Source organism: Oryctolagus cuniculus, chromosome 10 (genome assembly GCF_051225735.1).
Source record: "Oryctolagus cuniculus isolate XC-2025 breed Fujian yellow rabbit chromosome 10, ASM5122573v1, whole genome shotgun sequence".
Taxonomy (NCBI): domain Eukaryota; kingdom Metazoa; phylum Chordata; class Mammalia; order Lagomorpha; family Leporidae; genus Oryctolagus; species Oryctolagus cuniculus.
The window spans coordinates 42,433,188-42,456,206 of record NC_142876.1 but is presented as its reverse complement, the minus strand read 5'-3'; the positions used below and the strand labels follow the sequence as shown (position 1 = coordinate 42,456,206).

The window sequence follows — 23,019 nt, the reverse complement described above, 5'->3', positions numbered from 1 at the left end:
CCCCGCGCATGCGCAGAGACTGGCCATAGAGCTGAGCGATCCTCCCGCATTCCTAGAGAGGACAGGGCCATGGCTGGAGAGCCGTGTGTGAGGTTTGACAGCCATCCGGAGACCATGTCGAGGTACGGGTGATGGGGGGTCGCGGAAGGCGAGGGACTCGCGAGTGAACTTGCCTGGCAAGCGGCCTGGCATCGCCGCCTGGAAGCCGTTTGCGTGGGAGAGTCGAGGCCGCGGAGAGCCGGCCAGGGCCAGTTCTTAGCCCAGTGCGCCCTAGCCGGGCTGCGGGTGCAGCTGAATGGAGGCCGGAAGCTTTGCTGGGGAGACAGGTGGCGGTATTGGATGAGTCTGCGCGAATCAGCGGGCAGCCTGAATTTGTGAATGTTGGGAGAAGCGAAGGTGTCATTTTTGTATAGAAAAGGCAGCAAGTAACGGTATGAACCCCGAGGACGAATGCGAAACTGTCGTCCCATGGTTCTTTCCAGTTACACCCGTGTCTGGATGGCAGGAGCCCCGGTCGCTGGCCGTGGAGTGGGGGCGATAATGGCTGACTCCCTGGATGATGGGGCGGAAGCCCTTTGAGGTTAAACGAGATGTTTGTTTTCGTTTAAATCTAGAGGATGTCTCTGGAGGCCCGGTCTGGGAAGTCACGTCTCTAGCCTGCAAAATGACTCCCTGCCAAGCCCAGGGGTGCCCGGGGGCCTCCGGGTCTCGGACCCTTAGGTGGACAAGGAAAGCTTCCGGAAGACATGGTACTCCATCTGTTCCCTGAGGCGTCCAGCAGCCGCCCATGGAGATCCAGTTCAGTTATGAACCTCAAGGACACCGGCCTCCGGCAGGTGAGGAGCAGTATGCCGCTCGCCAGGGTGGGGTGTCACCCCATGCTGGCGTCAGGGTGCTTCACGGCCTCACCCTCGGCCCTGCTGGGCGACGCCATTTCTCCAGTGCTCCCAGCATCGTGCCGTGGCTGTATTCACATTCTAGCGATCACATACCCAGACAGTTCTCTCTTTTTGAGGCCCCGGACGTACCCACTTTCCCCTTTCCGATCTCTTTATCCCCGGTCTGAAGGTGTTTGGTAAAATCTTTTCAAGTCGTCTTTCTAGTCTACTACAGGGGGCATGGTTCAAAGTTTTGGATTCTGACAACCTGAGTTCGAATACTAGCTTTGTCGCTAGCTTAAGTAACTCAGAACTTTGCGGTTCTTTGTCCTCATGTTATAAGTATATGCTAATCCATACCCTGGTGGTTATTTTGAGAATTATGTCTATGACTCCAGAATAATGGAACCCAAACTTAGTGATTGAAAACATCTGGCTTTTTTTTTTTTTTTTTAAGATTATTGAGAGGCAGAGTTAGAGAGAGAACAAGAGAGAGAGGTCTTCCATCCAGTGGTTCACTCCCAAAATGGTCACAATGTCCAGAGCTGGGCTGATCTGAAGCCAGGAGCCAGGGGCTTCTTCCAGGTCTCCCACATGGGTGCAGGGGCCCACACACTTGGGCCATCTTCCGCTGCTTTCCCAGGCCATTAGCAGGGAGCTGGGTCAGAAGAGGAGCAGCTGGGACATGCACCAGTGCCCATCTGGGATGCTGGAACAGCCAGGATTTCAACCGGTGCCCACATGGGATGCCAGTGCCACAAGCAGAAGCTTAATCTTGTATGCTGCAGCACCAATCCCAACATCTGACTTTTTTTTTTTTTTAAGATTTTATTTTATTTTTTTGAAAGAGGAGAGAGGTCTTCCATCTACTGGTTCACTCCCCAGATGGCTGCCAACAGCTGGAGCTTCACCAACCCGAAGCCAGGAGCCAGGAGCCTCTTCCGAGTCTCCCACATGGGTGCAGGGGCCCAAGGACTTGGGACATCCTCTGCTGCTTTCCCATACACATCAGCAGAGAGCTGCATCAACAGTAGGGCAGCCAGGACTCAAACCAGCACCCATATGGGATGCCATTGCTGTGGGCCAGGGCTTTAACCCACTGCACCACAGTGCCGGCCCTGTACATCTGACATTTTTAGATCATATTCTTATAGTTCTGTAGGTCATTGGCTTGAGCTGGTTTTGTTTAGGCGGATTTGTTTCTCGTGATCTTATCTGGGGTCATTTATTCAGTCAGTGAGTAGCTTTCCTGGGACCAAGGTCTAAGTTTCAATCATATGCCTGACAGTGCTGTCTATGGCTTTGGTACTGCATCTCCTAGCAATCTAGGCTGGACTTTTTCATAGGGAAGCCAGTTTCCAAAATCAGAGAGGACAGTTTCTCTGATACATAAGCACTTTTCACACTCATGTTTTTGTTACATCTGTTAGTGTCTCCGTGACCAAAGCAAGTCACATGACCAGTTCCAGAGTCATTGTTGGAGACTGCGCAGATACATAAAGGTACTTCAAAAAGTTCTTGGAGAGACAGAATTAAAAGGTAAAGAACAGGCGTTTGGCCCAGCCCCAGCCATTGTGGGCATTTTGGGAGTGAATCGGCAGGTGGGAGTTTTCTCTCTCTCTCCCTCTCTCCCTTCCTCTGAAATAAAGAGTTACAAATTTTAACAGGGAATAGACTTACTTTTAGTTAGACTGTAGAACACCTTTGAATTCTTAGACACTCCTGATGGAAGTGTGAATTGGTTCAACAACTTTGGAAGTATCTAGTTGAAGACCCAAATATAAATTAGATTCTAAGTTTATATAACCCAGAGAAACACTTGCACATTTGTTTTTAAAGATTTATTTATTAATTTGAAAGACAGAGTTACACAGAGAGAGGAGAGACAGAGAAATAGAGAGTTCTTCCAACCGAAGGTTCACTCCCCAATTGACCGTGATGGCCAGAGCTGCGCCAATCCAAAGCCAGGAGCCAGGAGCTTCTTCTGGGTCTCCCACGTGGGTGCAGGGGCCCAAGGACTTGGGCCATCCTCCACTGCTATCCCAGGCCACAGCAGAGAGCTGGATCGCCAGAGGAGCAGCCAGGACTAGAACCGGTGCCCATATGGGATGCCAGTGATTCAGGCCAGGGTGTTAACCCGCTGCACCACAGCGCCAGCCCAACACTTGCATATTTGTACCAAGATAATGTGCAAGCATACTCATACCAGCACTGTTTTGTTGACTGCAGGAGAACAGGTAAATGTGTTGTGGTTTATGTCACATTGTAGTAGTGAATATTGGACAGACTACAATAGAAACAAAGTTGAGCAAAAAATGCAGTTCACAAAATACATGTGGTGTAATTCCACAAATACATAAGGTTCAGAAATATCCTGCATTGGACTACCAGAACAAAATACCACAAACTGGTGGCTTAAACAGCAGAAATCTATGTTCTTAGGGTCTGGCAGCTGGAAGTCCAACACTGAGGGCACAGCAAGGTTGGTTTCTCCTGAGGCCTCTCCCCAGCTTGCGCATGGCCACCTTTTCTCCGTGTGCATGCATCCCCCGGTGTCTTCCTCTGCAGGTCCCATGGATTAGGGCCCCACCCTGTGACTTCCTTTAACTCCCTCCTTAAAGGACCTATCTTTAAATACAGTCACATCAGGGGATGGGCTTCCAGAAATTAACTGGGGGGAGAGGCCCAACTCAGTTTTGTTATAAACCAAACAGCATTTTGTTAAAAATACAGACATTTGGTAAAATCATGAAGACAAGCCAGAGAAGTGAAATACAGAATTCAGCATGTAATGACGAGGTTAGCTGGAGAAGGGATCGGGGAGAGCAGGACCAGGGAAGCACACGCAGCGGGGCTGTAGGCTGTGGGAAATATTCTGCTAATGTTTCTCTTGTCAAGCTGAATGGAAGGTTCAGTTTCATTTGTCACATTATTATTATTCATTTCTTTACATATATACTTTTTTCTGTGTATAAAATATTTAAAACACAGAGACTTTAGGAATTACATAAAGTTTTTCAAACAGAATTAGTATGAGGAGAAATGAAGCAACAGAGTTTATTTGTATTGTTCAAGTCTAATGCATTCTTACTGGTTTTTGTTAAGTCTAATTCAGTGAGACATAATGTACAGACAATAAAGTAGACCCCCTTTTAATTATGTTTTTAGATGAGTTTTGACATATTTGTACACCCATGTCCACTACCTTCACAATCAAAACAAAAACCCTTTATGTCAACGTGCCCCCTAAAAATTTCCTTATACTGGCCGGCGCCACTGCTCACTAGGCTAATCCTCCGCCTTGCGGCGCCGGCACACCGGGTTCTAGTCCCGGTCGGGGCGCCAGATTCTGTCCTGGTTGCCCCTCTTCCAGGCCAGCTCTCTGCTGTGGCCAGGGAGTGCAGTGGAGGATGGCCCAAGTGCTTGGGCCCTGCACCCCATGGGAGACCAGGATAAGTACCTGGCTCCTGCCATCGGATCAGCGCGGTGCGCCGGCCGCAGCGCGCTGGCCGTGGCGGCCATTGGAGGGTGAACCAACGGCAAAGGAAGACCTTTCTCTCTGTCTCTCTCTCTCACTGTCCACTCTGCCTGTCAAAAAAAAAAAAAATTTCCTTATACTCCAATCCTAGTCCCTCCTCAGTCCTATGCAACCACTGGTTCACTTTCTGCCACTTTGGAGAGAAATTATTTTTATTGTTATATTCCTTGGTGAAATTTTCCCCAGGTTTATTAAGGCACAATTGAAATGATATACATAAAGGAAATATATACATTCAAACCGTACAATATGATGATTTGATATATATATATACACATTGTGAAATTAATGCATCTATCACCACAGCATGAATTTTTATTCATGCATATTGTTATTTCATCAGTAATTCTGAGTAGTATTCCATTATATCATAATTTGTTTATTGATTTACCTGTTGATATTTGGATTACTTAGATTTTTACTATTTATTAATAAGCCACCCTGAACATTTGTGTGTAAGTCTGTGTGAATGTATGTTTTCACTTTTCTTGGGCAAATACCTAGAAATAATTATTTGGTAAAATCATGTTTAACTTTATGAAAAACTGCAGGAATTTCCAAAGTAGTTGTAACATTTTGCCTTTCCGTCAGCAGTGTATGAGAGTCCCAGTTGTTCCACATTCTTATCAACCTTTTGTTAAGGTTTTTATTTATTTTCATTTTATTTGAAAGAGAGACAGAGAAAGAGACAAACAGATGGAGAGAGATCTTCAGTCTACTGGTTCCATCTACAAAAGCCCACAACAGTCAGGGCTGGGCAAGGCCGAAGCCAGATGCCCACAACTCATTCAGTGTCTCCCATATGAGTGGAAGGGACCCAAGTATTTGGGCCATTGTCTGCTGCTTCCCACATTGCATATTAACAGGAAACTAGATCAGAAGTGGAATAGCCAGGACTCGAACCAGGCACTCTGGTTTGAGATGCAGACATCCCTAGTGGATGCTTAATGCTGTGCCACATGGCTATCAGTCTTTAACCATTTACTATGCTACTTGTGTGTATTGTCAAACATTTTACTTTTAGCCATGCTAGTGCCATGTGATTTAATTTGCATTTCCTGATTACTGGCAGTCTGGCAGTTTTGAGTGCTTTGTCATGTGCTTATTGACTATTCATCAAACTTGTAATTGTGTATTCTAATACTTTCTTCTTTTTATTGAGTTGTGTTTCTAATTTCTAAAAGTTCTTTATATATTCCAGATATATGTCCATTGTCAGATACATGAATGTTCTTTTCTTAGTAATGCCTTGAGGAAAAAGTCATGGTTCATTTTTGTTATCATGATACACAATTCCAACAGTTTTATTGAAAAAAAGTTGTCTTTTGCTGCTAAATTGGCACCTTTGCTGAACAAGTGTACATGCATTTCTGGATTCTGTTCTGTTGTAGTAGTAAATTATCTTTATAGCAGTACCACACCGCCTCGAAACTATAGCTTTGTAGTAAAGCTTGAAATCAGGTAGTGAAACTTCTCCAACTTTGTTATTCTTTTCCAAAATGTTTTAGACTCTTCTGTGCCATTCTGTATAAAGTTTAGAATCAGTTTGTGTCCCATCTTATTACATTGATAGAAATGTTGAATAGAGTGATAAAAGCAGGCATCTTTGCCTTGCTTCTGTGTTCCTAGGAGAAAAGCATTCAGCATTTAACCATTAGGTTTTCCTTGCTTTTCTAATTTAAAAAAAAAAAATGTATTTTGTTTGAAAGGAAGAGAGTCAGACAAACAGACCTTCTGCCCACTGGTTCACTTCCAAAATGCCTGCAACAGCCAGAATTGGGGCAGGCTGAAGCAAAGAGCTAGGAACTCAATCTAGGTCTTCCACATGGGTGGCAGAGATGCAACTATTCGAGCCATCACCTGTTAACTCCTAGGATGTTCATTTGCAGGAAGCTAGAATTGGGAGAACTGGAATTTGAACCCAGGCACACTGTTTTAGGCCCCTGCCACCCACATAGGAGACCTGGATGAAGCTGCTGGCTCCTGGCTTTGGCCTGGCGCAGCCCTGGCTGTTGCAGCCATTTGGGGAATTAACTAGTGGATGGAAGATCTCTCTTCCCTCCCTCCTCCCCTCTTTCCCTCTCTCTCTCTCCTTCCCTCCCTCTCCCCCCCACTCCATCCCTCCCTCTCTGTAACTCTAGCAAATAAATAAATCTTAAGAACAAAATAGGAAGTATGGGAGTCTTACAGGCTCTTTAACAAGATTTGACACATGTCCATGGTAATCAGTGGCAAGCATGTTAACCAAATTATATGGTCACCTGAACAATGTATGTTTGTTTCTCTACTTCTTTGTATGTTGATGCGTAAGAATTTGGGAAATGGTTGCAGGCCAAATCCAAGAAACATGTTCAGACAGCTTTCCAAAGTGTGCCCTGATTGTTACTAACTCCCCTGCAAGGGAACTTCATACCAATTTAGTGAACAGCCTCAGGTTCATCCCACTGTAAGAACTAGTAATTAAGATTCATCTTGGATAGACAGAAGTTTCCACTTCCTTTCTGATACAGTTGCAGAAACATGTACCTTCAATGAGCATAGAGATTGAAAACAGCTGTTTATCTTACTCCTCAGCCCTCTGATCTGTGATGCCACCCTTAGATCCATTTGGAGATGATAACAGAATAGAGGAACTCTGGGAGAAAGACTTTTCAGGCAGAAAACAACTGTGGATAACCATGGAAGAAGCTTTAACTAGCATTCAAGCTCTTCTTGTTCCAGACTGAATATATAGTGCTGTTGAAAATGAACAACTTAGGGCCAGCGCCGTGGCTCAATAGGCTAATCTTCCTTCTGTGGTGCCAGCACACCGGGTTCTAGTCCCGGTCGGGGAGCCGGATTCTGTCCCAGTTGCCCCTCTTCCAGGCCAGCTCTCTGCTGTGGCCCAGGAGTGTAGTGGAGGATGGCCCAAGTGCTTGGTCCCTGCACCCCATGGGAGACCAGGAGAAGCACCTGGCTCCTGGCTTCAGATCAGCTCAGTGCGCCAGTTGCCACGCGCTGGCTGCGGTGGCCATTGGAAAGCGGACCAACGGCAAAGGAAGACCTTTCTCTGTGTGTGTGTCTCTCTCTCACTGTCCACTCTGCCTGTCAAAAAAAAAAAGAAAAGAAAAGAAAAGAAAATGAACAACTTAAGATGGAAGAATTAGATAAATTCTCAAGAATCAGTTCGGTCACATTGGAAAGTCCCTTAGCCTTATGTTGAAAGCAAGCAAGAATTTAAGAGATGCTAGCTTGAGAGCAGAGTAGCACATGCTACCTTAAAAGAAGTCACCTCTTATCAAAAGATAATGCTGTGGTACATCTCTCTCAAGTTCCTTGAAATCAAGTGACTACCGGGTTGGCCATCCCCTGTCAGTTCTGGTCATAGTTTGAGCATACCATCTAGCTCCTATACGTCCCATACAAAACACCTATCAACATGTCCAGAGGTATTCCTTCCAGAAAAAGAGGATGAATTTTTGCGTCTTTACCATAATCTTATAACCAGTTTTCAGAGCCATATGTGTTATCAGGCTGTGCTCTTGTGCTTAATACTACAAATTGTAAACCAAGAAATCAGGTTAAAACGATTTGTAAACCAAGAAATTAAGTTAAAATAAAAACAAAGATTGCAGGTCCAGAATAGATTTGCAAACCAGGAGACACAGGTTTAGTTAGAAGATAAACAGATGTTCTGGCAAGGGAAGGCAGACTATGTTTTTAAAGGGAAAGGGGGAACAGTGAGGTGAGGTGAAATAACTTGTCCCGAACAGTTTTCAGCTGGCCCTGTTAGTTGCACAAAGTGTTTTGGATGAATTGAGATTGGTGCTGAAGGTCTGTTCAGACATTTAGCTATATACAGGATTGGTTGTGAGGGGATAATGAGGGAGTTACCAGGAAGCAATAAGTCTTTTGAAAAGTCCCAGGATTGAAAACGGTCACAATCTGGGGTCTTGCAAGCACATTCTTTCCAAACTACATTCCTTATCTGGAAGTTACAGGTTGAGGGGTTTTATGACTCTGAAGTAAACCATAGCCTGTGAAACATGATTTCTGAGGCTTACAAACTTTTCTCTCTTGACCCAACTACAGCCATATTAATTTTTACTTCAACATCATATACAAATATAGATATCATATTCTTTTTTTTTTAATTTGACAAGTAGAGTTTTTTAGACAGTGAGAGAGAGAGACAGAGAGAAAGGTCTTCCTTCTGTTGGTTCACTCCCCAAATGGCCGACATGGCTGGCGCTGTACTGATCTGAAGCCAGGAGCCAGGTGCTTCTTCCTGGTCTCCCATGTGGGTGCAGGGCCCACGCACTTGGGCCATCCTCCACTGCCCTCCCAGGTCACAGCAGAGAGCTGGACTGGAAGAGGAGCAACCAGGACCAGAACCTGGTGCCCATATAGGATTCCGGCGCTACAGGCGGAGGATTAACCAAGTGAGCCACGGCTTCAACCCCAGTATCATATTCTTTCTTTTTTCTTTTCTTTGTTTTGTTTTTGGTTTGGTTTGGTTTTGTTTTGTTTTGTTTTTGACAGGCAGAGTTAGAGAGAGAGACAGAGAGAAAGGTCTTCCTTCCATTGGTTCACCCCCCAAATGGCTGCTACGGCTGGCACGCTGTGCCGATCTGAAGCCAGGAGCCAGGTGCTTCCTCCTGGTCTCCCATGCAGGTGGCAGGGCCCAAGGACTTGGGTCATCCTCCACTGCACTCCTGGGCCACAGCAGAAAGCTGGACTGGAAGAGGAGCAACTGGGACAGAACCAACACCACAGGCAAAGGATTAGCCCAGTGAGCCTCGGCACCAGCCAATATTCTTTAATTCAACAATTTTACTGTGAATCATTCGTTTTTTGAAAATAGCTAATAAAACATTGGTGATAAAATAGTCAAGCAGTACTAAAGTATATGCAATAAATTTTCTCAGAATTCCTTTTACCTCTGGCCAGCTGACTCACATTTTTTCCCAATGTAATCAACCATTTTCCTGCATATTTTATGGAAATTAGGATAGCCCATTTATGGATAGTAGGATAGCCCTCCATATGGGTGAGAATATAAGCCATAATATCCAGAGTAGAGTGTTAAGTTTGTAACTTTTTTGGAAGCCTAAGTATGTTTTCATACAATAAATTCAAATAGTTATATAAAAACTCAGTATTAAGTGGTTGCTATACTTAGGCAGTGGCATCATTCCTGTTTATGATTTTATTGTATAAGTACTTGGAACACAGTATGTGCTCCATTGATATGTTAACAATAAGTTTAGTACCACTTAAAATTGATAGAGAAGATGGAAACTAACAGAAACATTGTATTTTCCTTTTGTTTCTTTTTTTTTTTTCTATTAATACCATAATATTAGCCCAAGTAGCTGGACAGTTCTAAATAAAGCCCAAATTCTTTTCCTTTTTTAGACTCTTTCAAACTGCTTACCTTGTGTATTTTAATAAATTGCTTTTGTAGAAGCTCTTAATTTAGCCACACTTTCCAAATCACAGGATTACTTTTCATTATTCCCAAATCTTCTGTGGCAAACAGAAATGGTTAATGGGATCCATTACTTGTTTTCCTCACAGGCAATTTCCAGTGTTTTGGAGCACTTCCATATTGTGATGGCGTTTTATAGGTACATACTGATGTTTTACCTGAAGCTTTCTTGCAGTATGGAGACCACATTCCATTTGAATTTTGTTTATTGTTCCAGATGGTGAGACTCAGACCAGGATTGGAGAGGCAGCTTCAGAAAAGGAAATCACAGTGAAAATCGAAGGATTTGGAGACTCTAAAGAGGATGTTCTCCAGGATTCTGAAGACAGAGAATTCTGTGAATTTGGGGATAAGTTAAATGAAAAGGATCGGAACCTCATTGAAGGAAGACAATACAGCTGTGAAGAGTGTGGACAAGGCTTTTCCTGGAGTACAGGCCTTATTAGGCATCAAAGAACCCATTGGGAGAAACCCTATGAGTGTGATAAATGTGGAAAGGCCTTCCGTGTGAGCTCAGCCCTGGTTCTGCATCAGAGAATTCATACTGGGGAGAAACCCTATCCTTGTAGCTGGTGTATTAAAAGTTTCAGTCGGAGCTCAGATCTTATTAAACATCAAAGAGTCCACACTGGTGAAAAACCTTATAAATGTGATGAATGTGGGAAAGCCTTCAGTCAGAGCTCAGATCTTGTTATACATCAGAGAATCCATACAGGAGAAAAACCCTATCAGTGCAGTTATTGTAGTAAAAGTTTTAGCCAGCGCTCTGACCTGGTTAAACATCAGCGAATCCACACTGGAGAGAAACCTTACACATGTAACCAGTGTAACAAACATTTTAGTCAGAGTTCTGATGTTATAAAACATCAGAGAATCCACACTGGGGAGAAACCATACAAATGTGATGTGTGTGGGAAAGCCTTTAGTCAGAGCTCAGATCTTATTCTACATCAGAGAATCCACACTGGAGAGAAACCTTATCCATGTCATCAGTGTAGCAAAAGTTTCAGTCAAAACTCAGACCTTATTAAACATCGAAGAATCCACACTGGAGAGAAACCCTATAAATGCAACGAATGTGGGAAAGCTTTTAATCAGAGCTCAGTCCTTATTCTACATCAGCGAATTCACACTGGAGAGAAACCTTACCCATGTAATCAATGTAGCAAGACGTTCAGTAGGCTTTCAGATCTTATTAATCACCAGCGAATTCACACTGGAGAGAAGCCTTACCCATGTAGTCAGTGCAGTAAAATGTTTAGTAGAAGATCAGATCTTGTTAAACATCATAGAATTCATACAGGTGAGAAGCCCTATGAATGTGATGAGTGTGGGAAAACCTTTAGTCAGAGTTCCAATCTTATTCTACATCAGAGAATCCACACTGGAGAGAAACCTTATCCGTGCAGTCATTGTAATAAAAGCTTTAGTCGCCGCTCAGATCTTGTTAAGCATCAAAGAATACACACTGGAGAGAAACCATATACATGTCAACAGTGCAATAAAAGTTTTAGCCAAAGCTCAGACCTCACCAAACATCAGCGAGTGCACTCTGGTGAAAAGCCCTATCACTGTAGCAGTTGTGAGAAAGCCTTCAGTCAGAGTTCTGACCTTATCCTTCATCAGAGAATTCATACTGGAGAAAAACCGTATCCGTGCACGCAGTGCAGCAAAAGTTTCAGTCAGAACTCAGACCTTATCAAACACCAGAGAATCCACACTGGGGAAAAACCATATAAGTGTACTGAATGTGGAAGGGCTTTCAGCCAGTGCTCAGCTCTGATCCTACATCAGAGAATCCACACTGGGGAGAAGCCATATGCATGCGGTCACTGTGACAAAAGCTATAGTCGGCGCTCTGATCTCATTAACCACCAAAGAACCCACACTGGTGAAGAGCCATATAAATATGATGCATATGGGAATGCCTTCAGTGCGTGCACAGAACTTACTGAACACAAAATCCACACCCTGCCAGTGTATCCAGAGCAGCAGAAGTTTTAGCCAATCTTCTAATATTAATCATCAGTCCATTCTGGTGAAGACAGCCTAAATACGATGAATGTGGGAAAACCTGTTGTGTATACACCAACTTTATTTAGTACTGGAGAAGTAATACCAGAAAAAAAAATCTTAAAAATGCCATTGATGAGTACAAAAAAGGTTTCAATCAGTATTCAGCTCTTACTTTATGTTTTAAAAAATAACCCACACTGGGGAGAAAACAGTACTTCAGTTTTTATCATGCAAGTTTACCTTGGAGCCAGACATTACTAAAATTAAGAAAAAATCTGGATATGGGCATCTGGTGTAATGGTTAAGTTGCCACTTGAGACACCTGTATGCCATGTAGGAGTGCCTGGGTTCAAGTCCTGGCTCTGCTTCCAATTTCTAGCTTCCTGCTAAAGAACACTTGGGGAGGCAGAAAGTGATGGCTCTTGGATCTATTTTGAGTTCCTAGCTTTGGCCTGGTCTAGCCATGGCTGTTGGGAGGATTTGGGGAGTGAACCAGTAGATGGGAAATTTCTCCCTCTCTCTCTCTTTCTCTCTCTCTCTCTCTGCCTTTCAAATAAATAATTTTTTAAATGTGATGAGGAGTCCTATAAGTCATGAGAAAACTTTTGATGTGATTTAAATTTTGACTGTATGTCAGCAACAACAGAAGTTGCTGTCTTTGCTATAATGTAAGAATATCTCTAGTCTTATTTAGATATAATCTAACAGTAGAGTTGTATCACTGGAAGAAATGTATAACAATATTAATGCAGAATGTATCAGGTGTTACAAAAGCCAGTGTGGAGAAGTGGTCAGTCAGAAAGCAATGTATTAGTATTAGGATTCCAAGCTTTGGTGACCCTAAATTACCAATTGCGTAACAAAATTTATTTTAGAGACTGTAAGGAAAACTTAAATACCCTGTTTTTCTTAACTGACACATACAATGACATCACACTTATCCCCTGACAACTGCAGAGACTTATTTAATACTAATGCTTGATGTCTATCTTTAAATTCCTTGTATGTGAATATACTGTGCTATTCTGGTATAAAACTTATTAACTAGATGGCTCCAGTGCCTTTTTTCTCATTTTTTTTTTCTAGTTTTGGTCTTCTTGGTGAGCGTGAGCTTAAGCAAGTTCCTGTAATGTTTATGGATTTATTTTCCTCTTAATAATGCAGCCTATAGACATTATTGGCTTGAAATCACCTCTCACAGCATTTAATCACAGCTTCTTTAAATGTAAAACAATTTTAAAAAGAAATGTCCTTATTGTCAAAGTGTAAAGATTTTTCTATTTTTTCATGTATAAGTTGAACAAAAATCATAGGTGTAATATGAATTATATATACAGTCATCCCCCCTTCTCCATGAGAGAATATGTTCCAGGACCCCTAGTATATGCCTGAAACCACAGATAGTACCAAATTCTGTAAATTAATGCCTTACCCATCTTAAATAAGGACTTTTCATGCAGTGTGGACATTACTTGCAGTTTGAAGTATGACAGCAAAACTAACATGAATTTTCATTTCCTTCTTTACTTTCATGGAGAGATGATTCATCCTTACTGTACATCTTAACAACCTCAGCATATGATTTTCTTTTTTTCTTTCTTTATTAAGTCAAAAACCTTTGCCTTTTTACTTAAAGGAAGCACCTTTCAGGTTCTCTTGCATATGTGAATTTCCAGCATATTATCCTTGTACGTGGGGGCCATCATTAAATAAAATCTACAAGGATTACTTGAGCAAAAACACTGCAGTACTATTAACAGTCAATCTAATAATAACCCATACTGCTACTAACAGACTAATGGGAAGGTAGTATATACAGTGTGGATATGGTGGACAAAGGGAAGATTCATGTCCTTGGCAGAACAGGATGACCTGAGATTTCATCGCACTACTCAGAATGGCACATAATTTAAAACAAAATGTGTACTTATGGAATTTTCCATTAACTATTTTCAGATCCTGTTACAAAACCGCAGTAAGGAGTGGATTGAGGCATTTTACCTTCATCTATTGGCACAGAACTAAAACCCTTGAAATTTCCCTACTGTAGTGATAGAGCAATTAAGATGAAGGGAATGTATTTTGTTATTAATAGCAAGTCCCTTTCAACCATACCAAAGTTCTTTTTAATAGGTGACTTTTGAACTGAGTTCTCAGAGGATCACAAGAGGGGACTGGTTGCCAGGGGAACCACCTGTGTGATAGAAGTTTAGAACCTCAGCTCTCCTCAATCCATTTTGACCTCCAGGAGGGGAGGGTATTGGAAGATTGAGTCAGTCACGAATGACCAAGCATGCCTATGTAATGTAACCTCCCTAAAATCCAAAAAGATTGTGCAGCTTTCAGATACGCGAAAATGGAGATTCCTGGAGGGTGGCATGCCTCTAGAGGGCATAGACGTTCTGCAGCCCTTCCCACATGCCGTGCCTAAGCATCTCTTCATTGGTATCCTTTGTAATAAATGAGGCACAAAGGAAAACTATGATGTATACAACATTGAAAGAGCCTTTCAAAATGACTCCAGTATTGCTCTGATACCAGACAGACCTTGCAAGAAAAGAAACAACAAATAATATCCTTTATGAATATATGTAAAAGTCTTCAACAAAATACTAGCTAACTGAATCCAACAACATGAAAAGGATTACATTCTGACCAATTATTGCGGCTCAACCCATGAGGCCCCCACACTGCTGGGATGGTGAGGCGATGGTGTTCTTCGGCAAGAAGCACTGGAGACAAGTTTCAGTGAATATGTCTGCTTTATTAATAGCCAAGCACATCTTTTAAAGGGCAGGAAGAAGGGGCTTAACTAATTCAGGGCAACAGTATTTCTATAGAATAGAACTGATACTGGTGCCACTATGCTTCTTCAATCAGCTTGAAGGTCATGTAGCAGGATAGCTTTCCAGGTGGTCCTAATGGGCCTGGGCCACACATGGGAGCTGTCTACCTGATTGGCAATTACAGGGCCCTTTAACTTGGAGCTGGGGTTGGTGGAAATCCACCTGAGGTTTCGGCTGCCTGCCAGCAGTTAGGTTGTGGGGTCTTTCCCAGGAGGCAACTTCCTGCATGGGCAGGGCAGGCAGACTCCCCGCCAGGTACAGGATCACTCACAAATTGTAATCAGTCAGAGGAATGCAAAATGGTTTAACATGAGAAAATCAACTTTATACATGATATTAACAAAATGGACAAAAATCCACATAATCATCTCAGTGAATTCCCCCCCCCCTCAAAAAATGAATTTGAAATAGCCAAGAGTATTTCACTGTATGTGTGTGTGTGTATGGCTTTCATAGATATATGAAAGAAAAAAAAACATCCAGCAAACTAGGGCTAGAAGGGTATTGCCTCAACGTGATATCTTGGCATCTATAAAAACACCACAGCTGACATCATAATGATGAAGCTGAAGATTCTCCTCCCAACATTAGGAACAAGACAAGAATATTCACACTTCCTACTTATTTTCAATATTGTACTGAGGTTTTAGCCAGGTCCATCAGACAATAAAAAGAAATAAAAGGCATTCAGATTAGAAAGGAGGAAATAAAGCTATCTCTCTTTGTAGAACACATGACCATATATTGAGAATATAGAGGGAATTCAAAGGAATACACGTGTGAGCACAGACAGAATAAATAATGTGAGGCCCGCAACGTGGCACAGTGGGTAAAGCCGCCGCCTGCAGTGTCAGCATCAAATATGGGTGCCGGTTCGAGTTCCGGCTCCTCCACCTCTGATCCAGCTCTCTGCTATGGACTGGGAAAGCAGCAGAGGATGGCCCAAGTCCTTGGGTCCCTGCGCCTCTGTGGGAGACCTGGAAGAATCTCCAGGTTCCTGGCTTCAGATCAGCCCAGCGCCAGCCATTGCAGCCATTTGGGGAATGAACCAGTGGATGGAAGACTCTCTCTCTCTCTCTCTCTCTCTCTCTCTCTCTCTCTCTGCCTATGCCTCTCTGTAACTCTGCCTTTCAAATAAATAAATCTTTAAAAAAAAAGTTACAGTATACCAGATTAGTACACAAAACTCAATTGTATTTTGAGTTATAACAGTGAACTACGAACATGAAAACAAAATTAAGAAAATAATTCCTTTTACTCTATTACCATAAAGAAGAAAATGGGATGAGTATTTGATCTGGAGTTAAGACACTGCAACCCATGTTCAAAGTGCTGGTTTAAGTCCTGGCTACTCTGCTTCTGATCCAGCTCCCTGCCAGTGTACCTGGGAAGCAGCAAATGGTGGCTCAACCACATGAGTCCCTGTCACCCAGGTAAGAAACAGATGGAATTCTGGCTCCTGGCTTCAGCCTGGCCTAGCCCTGGTGGTTATCATTCAGGAAGTGAGCCAGCAGAAGAGAGCTCTCTCTCTCTCTCCCTCTCTCTCTGTCTCTCTCTCTCTTCCCTCCTTCCCTCATTCTCTTTCTCTCTCTCTTCCCTCCCTCCCTCGTTCTCTCTCTCTGCCTTTAACATAAATAAATAAACCTTTTAAAAACTAACTCAAAATATATCAAAGATCTAAATGTAAGCACTAAAATTAAAGCTCTTAAAAGAAAACATAGATATAAATCTTTATGACCTTGGATTAACCAAAAATGTCCTAGCTAGGGCACCAAAGCATAAGTAATCAAAGGAAAAGATAACTGGGTTTCGTCAACACTAAAAGATTACAAAGGCACTGTGAGGAAATAAAAAGACACCCCAAAGAGTGACAAAGCCCTGAGCTGTTACCTTTAAAAGGGCATATTTAATGACGTGAATTATGTCAATAAAAATTAATATGAATAAAAGCACCAGGTCTCAAAGAACAGATATTTGGAAGTATAACAGTGATATGGCCCAACCCCTGGGACATAGCTGCTGATTTTAGATCCGAGCAAAGTAGGGCAAGCAGGAAAGCTATTAGCTCAAGCAACTGGAAGGAGAAAACCACTATTTTCTACGATGACAAAATGAAGAACGTGTTTGGATGGAAAATTAAATGTTTGTTTTGGGGCATGTTGGTTTGAGATGTCTAATTAGTTGTGCCAAACCCAGTTTCCAAGCCTCCTCTTATTTGTAGGATCAGAGTTTTCTGCTCTCTGATTACTGATGACCCTCTGAGACTGCCTGGCACATCTACCGCTGAGGTAGCTCCTTCCACTTCCAGCATTCTGTGTGGCGTCTTGGAGCCCGACTCCTCAGCGGCTGCTGCTGAAGAGCGTGAACGGTGCCACCTGGGAGATGGAGGAGTTGATGCTCCGCAATAGAAATTCTGACCAGAAGGGGAGTCTGCAGAAAACCCTTTTCACTCTTTCTCACCCGATGGTGGTGTGAGATGCAGTAGCTAATACCCTGGGCTCTGAAGGCGTTCCGTGAGACTAAACACCTGGGCATCTTTAACAGCTCAGACACTCCAGTAAACCTACTCAGGCTTGCTTTCTCTGCTTCCTGCCGGACTTCCCACTTCCCCTCAGTGATCTTTTTCTGCAAATGCATCAGTCCATTGAGGTGTGAGCAATAACATTCTGCCCCAGGCTCTGTTTTCTCAATAATCCAGACTAATACAGGCATCTAAGTAACGTCTGGTAGGCAAAGCAATATATGAGTCTGTAGTTTAGAGAAGAGGTTCCAGGCTGGGAATACGGACTTTGGAGTTGTATAGTGTTTAAGGACGTAAGATCAGATGACATCAAGAAGGGAGTGCATATAGGTAGAAAAAGAAATACCAAGGAGTGCAGCTGCTCAATCATATGGTAAGAGTACTTAGAAAGAAAGAAAGAAAGAAAGAAAGAAAGAAAGAAAGAAAGAAAGAAAGAAAGAAAGAAAGAAACAAAGAAAGAAAGAAAGAAAGAAAGAAAGAAAGAAAGAAAGAAAGAAAGAAAGAAAGAAAGAAAGAAAAGGAAGAAGGAAACCACTAAATTGTCTTCCATACTATCTATACCATTTTGCATTTCCACTAGGAATTGTTGCTTCACATCCTTGCTAGGATGTGAAATCAGTGTTGTGGATTTTGGTTATTCTAATAGATGTGTAGTGTTACCTCATTCTTGTTCTAATTTGCATTTCCTGATGAATATGATGTGAACCATATTTTCAAATATGTGTCACCTATGAATATATATACTTTTTTAAGATTTATTTATTTATTTGAAAGTTGGAGTTACGCAGAGGAAGAGACAGAGAGAGAGAGAGAGAGAGAGAGAGAGTGATTTTCCATCCTCTGGTTCGCTCCCCAAATGGCTTCAACAGCTGGAGTTGAGCCACACCTAAACCAGGAGCCAGGAGCTTCCTCCAGGTCTCACATGGGTGCAGGGGTCCAACGACTTGTGCCATCTTTCACTGCTTTCCCAGACACAATAGCAGGGAACTGGATTAGAAGTGGAGCAGCCAGGACTCGAACTGGTACCCATATAGAATGTCAGCATTGCAGTGACGGCATTGCAGTGACTTTATCCACTGTGCCACAATGCCAGCCCCTATATGTTTTCATTATTGAGGTATCTGTCAAGCTCTCTGACCCATTATAAATATACATATATATTTATTTATTTGAAAGGCGAAGTTACAGAGGCAGAGGCAGAGAGAGAAAGAGGGGTCTTCCATTTGCTGGTTCAGTCCCCAAATGGCCTCAATTTCCAGAGCTGGGCAGATCTGAAGCCAGGAGTCTGATGCTTCTTCCAGGTCTCCCATGTGTATACAGAAGCTCAAGCACTTGGGCCATCTTCTACTGCTTTCCTAGGCCAAACATCAAGCTGGATTGGAAGTGGAGCAGCTGGGACTCAGGCCAGCCCCCATATGGAATGTAGGCTCTGCAGGCGGCAGTTTTACCCACTATGCCGCAGTGCCGGCCCCTCTGACCCACTTTTCAATTCAGGTTTGCTAATTGTGATGCTTTAAGAGTCCTTTGTGTATTCTTATTAATAGTCCTTTACCTTATCTGTTTTTGTAAATATTTTCTATTTGAGGCTTATCTTTTTATTCTCTTGGGAGAGTCTTTCACGGAGTAGAAATTTTTTAATGGTAATGAATTCCAGCTAGTCAATTCTTTCATGGATCGCGCCTTTGGTGATTTATCTAAAAAGTCACTTTTTTTTTTTTTGACAGGCAGAGTGGATAGTGAGAGAGAGAGAGAGAGAGAGAGAGAGAGAGAGAAAGGTCTTCCTTTGCCGTTGGTTCACCCTCCAATGGCCGCCGCGGCCAGCGCATTGCACTGATCCGAAGGCAGGAGCCAGGTGCTTTTCCTGGTCTCCCATGCAGGTGCAGGGCCCAAGGACTTGGGCCATCCTCCACTGCACTCCCCGGGTCACAGCAGAGAGCTGGCCTGGAAGAGGGGCAACCAGGACAGAATCCGGCACCCCGACCGGGATTAGAACCCGGTGTGCTGGCGCTGCAAGGTGGAGGATTAGCCTATTGAGCCATGGCGCTGGCCTAGAAAGTCACTTTCAAATCCTAGGTCATCTAAATTTTCTCCTGCTATCTTCTAGGAGTGTCATATTTTTGTGTCATATTTAGGTCTATGCCTCATTTTTAATATTTTTGTGAAAGTTGTTAATATCTGTCTTGATATTTTTTCCATGTAGCTATCTGGTTGTTCCAGCACCATTTGTTGAAATTATCTTTTTTCCCGGCTGGCGCCGCAGTTCAATAGGCTAATCCTCCACCTGCGGCGCCAGCACACCGGGTTCTAGTCCCGGTCGGGGCACTGGATTCTGTCCTGGTTGCTCCTCTTCCTGTCCAGCTCTCTGCTGTGGCCTGGGAGTGCAGTGGAGGATGGCCCAAGTCCTTGGGCCCTGCGCCCACATGGGAGACCAGGAGAAGCACCTGGCTCCTGGCTTTGGATCAGCGCAGTGCGCTGGCCACAGTGCGCCGGACACAGCAGCCATTGGAGGGTGAACCAACGCTAAAGGAAGACCTTTCTCTCTGTCTCTCTCTCTCACTGTCCACTCTGCCTGTCAAAAAAAAAAAGAAAAGAAATTATCTTTTTTCCATTGCATTACCTTCATTCCTATATCAAAGATCAGTTGACTATATCATGTGGGCTGTTTCTGGATTAGCCTGTCCATTGTGTTCCTTCACGAAGTCTAACTTGAAGTTGGGCAATTCCAGCACTCCAGCTTTGTTCTTCAATAGCGTGTTAGCTATTCTGAATCCTTTGCCTCTCTGTTACAAATTTTACAATCATTTTATCAATAGTCTCAAACTAATTTGTTGCAATTTTGACTGGGGTTGCATTGAACCTGTAGAGCAAGTTGAGAACTGACATCTTAACAATATTGTGTCCTTTGCATCATGTATTTTGACATTGTTGATAGGCACATACACAACAAAGATTATTAATCTTTGTTTATTAATATGTAATGCTTTTTCCTGTAATTTTCCTTGAACTCTCTATTATCTGCAATATAGCTAATCTCACTTTCTTTTGATATCTTTAAATGCTCACAATTTGCCTTTCCCCATCAATCTTTTAAAAAAAAATTGATTTATTTCAAAGGTAGAGCTACAGAGCAGCAGAGGCAGAGAGAGAAGTCTTCTATCAGCTGGTTCACTCCCTGAAATGGCCACAATGGCCAGCATTGGGCCAGACCAAAGCCAGGAGCCAGGAGCCAGGAGCTTCATCCAGGTTTCCCACATGGGTGCAGGGACTCAAGCACTAGGGCCATCTTCCACTGTTTTCCCAAATGCATTAGCAGGGAGCTGGATCAGAAGTGGAACAGCCAGAAATCAAACCAGTGCCCACATGGGATGCTGGCACTACAGAGGTGGCTTAACCCATTTATGCCACAGTGCCAGGCCCCATCAATTTTTAATCTGTTTTTATATTTAAAGTGGTTTCTTGCGGGTAACATATAGCTGGGTCTTATTTCTTAATTCAACCTGACAACCTCCATCTCTTTTTTAAAAAATATTTATTTGAAAGAGTTAGAGTCAGCAACTGACAGAATGGGAAAAAATATTTGCAAACTATGCAACAGATAAAGGGTTAATAACCAGAATCTACAAAGAGATCAAGAAATTCCACAAAAACAAAACAAACAACCCACTTAAGAGATGGGCCAAGGACCTCAATAGACATTTTTCAAAAGAGGAAATCCAAATGGCCAACAGGCACATGAAAAAATGTTCAAGATCACTAGCAATCAGGGAAATGCAAATCAAAACCACAATGAGGTTTCACCTCACCCCGGTTAGAATGGCTCACATACAGAAATCTACCAACAACAGATGCTGGCGAGGATGTGGGGAAAAAGGGACACTCACCCACTGTTGGTGGGAATGCAAACTGGTCAAGCCACTATGGAAGTCAGTCTGGAGATTCCTCAGAAACCTGAATATAACCCTACCGTTCGACCCAGCCATCCCACTCCTTGGAATTTATCCAAAGGAATTTAAATTGGCAAACAAAAAAGCGGTCTGCACCCTAATGTTTATCGCAGCACAATTCACAATAGCCAAGAACTGGAACCAACCTACATGCCCATCAACGGTAGACTGGATAAAGAAATTATGGGATATGTACTCTTTACAATACTATACCGCAGTAAGAAACAACGAAATCCAGTCATTTGCAACAAAGTGGAGGAATCTGGAACACATCATGCTGAGTGAAGTAAGCCAGTCCCAAAGGGACAAATACCATATGTTCTCCCTGATCGGTGACAACTGACTGAACACCAAAAAGGAAACCTCCTGAAGTGAAATGGACACTATGAGAAACGGTGACTTGATCAGCATAGCCCTGACTGTTAATGAACAACTTAATACATTATCCCTCTTAGTATTTTTTTTTTGTCTGTTCTACTTAATATGACTGGTTTAATTCTGTAATTATCACACAGTTATTCTTAAGTGTTGAAAATTAACTGAAATGTGACCCCTGTTAAACATAAGAGTGGGAATAAGAGAGGGAAGAGATGTATAATTTGGGACATGCTCAAGCTGACTTGCCCCAAATGGTAGAGTTAGAAACATACCAGGTGTCGCTCCCCATCTTCGTGGAGGAATGACACAGGACCCTGCGCTGTTCTTTTGTCTGCTCGGCCCTCCCCGGGTTTGCTGCTGGTTCTTCCCGGGTTGGCTACCGACCCTTCCACCTCCGTGGAAGGGCGGTTCCCCCTGCCACTTTCCCCACTTCCGCGGGGGAGCGGCACACCGCCGGCCGGCTCTCTCGGGGGCTGCTCGGGGGCTGCTCAGATGTTCCTCTTAGATGTTCCTCGTGCATGTTGTCTCTCTCCTCCTTTATAGTCCTCTTCCGCCAATCCCAACTCTGCTACCCACACGCCGAGTACGCTGCTCTCCTCCAATCAGGAGCAGGTCCTGCTGTTTATTGGTTGAACTGGAGGCAGCTGTGTAGAAGCTGTTTCCTCCTCTCCCAGCACCATACTGTGGGAGAGCAGATGCATAGAATAAGTCTTAATTCCAGTAACTTAGTCTAGTCCAAGTTGCTCCCAGTTGCTCCCCACACCAGGGGATTCCAATTCAATCCCATCAAGGTGGCATGTACCAATGCCATCTCACTATTCCAAGTGATCAATTTCAGTTCACAATTGATCATAATGAAAGGACTAAGAGTCAAAGGGAGCACATAAACAAGTCTAGTACCTGCTAACACTAACCGATAGAATAAATAAAGGGGAGAGTGATCCAACATGGGAAGTGAGATACTCAGCAGACTCATAGAATGGCAGATGTCCTAAATAGCACTCTGGCCTCAGAATCAGCCCTAAAGGCATTCGGATCTGGCTGAAAAGCCCATGAGAGTATTTCAGGCATGGAAAGCCAAGACACTCTGGCAAAAGATCTCTGTGAGTGAGATCCCAGTGGAAAGAACAGGTCTTCAAAGAAGGAGGTACCTTTCTCTGAAGGGAGGACAGAACCTCCACTTTGACTATGACCTTGTCTAAACAAGATAAGAGTCGGAGAACTCAAGGGGCTTCCATAGCCTTGGAAACTCATGACTGGTGCATAGGGAGATTACTGATGCCATAAACAGGAGTGTCAATTTGTAAAGTCAACAACAGGAGTCACGGTGCACTTACTCCTCATGTAGGATCTCTGTCCTTAATGTGCTGTACATTGAGATTTAATGCTATAACGAGTACTCAAACAGTATATTTCACTTTGTGTTTC

At 43.2% G+C, this 23,019-nt stretch overlaps 1 protein-coding gene and 1 long non-coding RNA gene across 4 annotated transcripts; one reads left to right on the top strand and one right to left on the bottom strand.

Moving 5' to 3' along the window:
* On the top strand, positions 1 to 12,951 carry LOC100352411 (uncharacterized). Of its 3 annotated transcripts, none has more exons than XR_016214566.1 (3): positions 1 to 122; positions 615 to 836; positions 2,309 to 2,427. XR_016214566.1 is itself a non-coding variant. In XM_008261198.5 (3 exons), exons 2-3 carry the CDS (start codon positions 788 to 790, stop codon positions 11,888 to 11,890), a joined length of 1,836 nt encoding a protein of 611 aa, XP_008259420.3. In that variant the 5' UTR covers positions 1 to 122; positions 615 to 787; the 3' UTR covers positions 11,891 to 12,951. The 3 variants fall into 3 exon arrangements, 2 of the variants coding, with proteins under 2 accessions (XP_008259420.3, XP_089161932.1); XM_008261198.5 differs by lacking the exon at positions 2,309 to 2,427 and adding an exon at positions 10,104 to 12,951; XM_089305806.1 differs by lacking the exons at positions 1 to 122; positions 2,309 to 2,427 and adding exons at positions 129 to 431; positions 10,104 to 12,951.
* LOC149123748 (uncharacterized) lies at positions 10,231 to 22,545 on the bottom strand. Its single transcript, XR_016214592.1, has 2 exons — positions 21,864 to 22,545; positions 10,231 to 18,624 (listed from the first exon to the last, which is right to left on the bottom strand). It is a non-coding gene; the product is annotated as an uncharacterized LOC149123748 (long non-coding RNA).
* Positions 22,546 to 23,019: the final 474 nt, after the last annotated feature.

Bases quoted from the DNA above. Each gene is read 5' to 3' on its own strand.
- LOC100352411 (XM_008261198.5), top strand. From the start codon at position 788: ATGGAGATCCAGTTCAGTTATGAACCTCAAGGACACCGGCCTCCGGCA. The intron at 837-10,103 runs GTGAGGAGCAGT...TTATTGTTCCAG, and splicing joins AGGACACCGGCCTCCGGCAG to ATGGTGAGACTCAGACCAGG.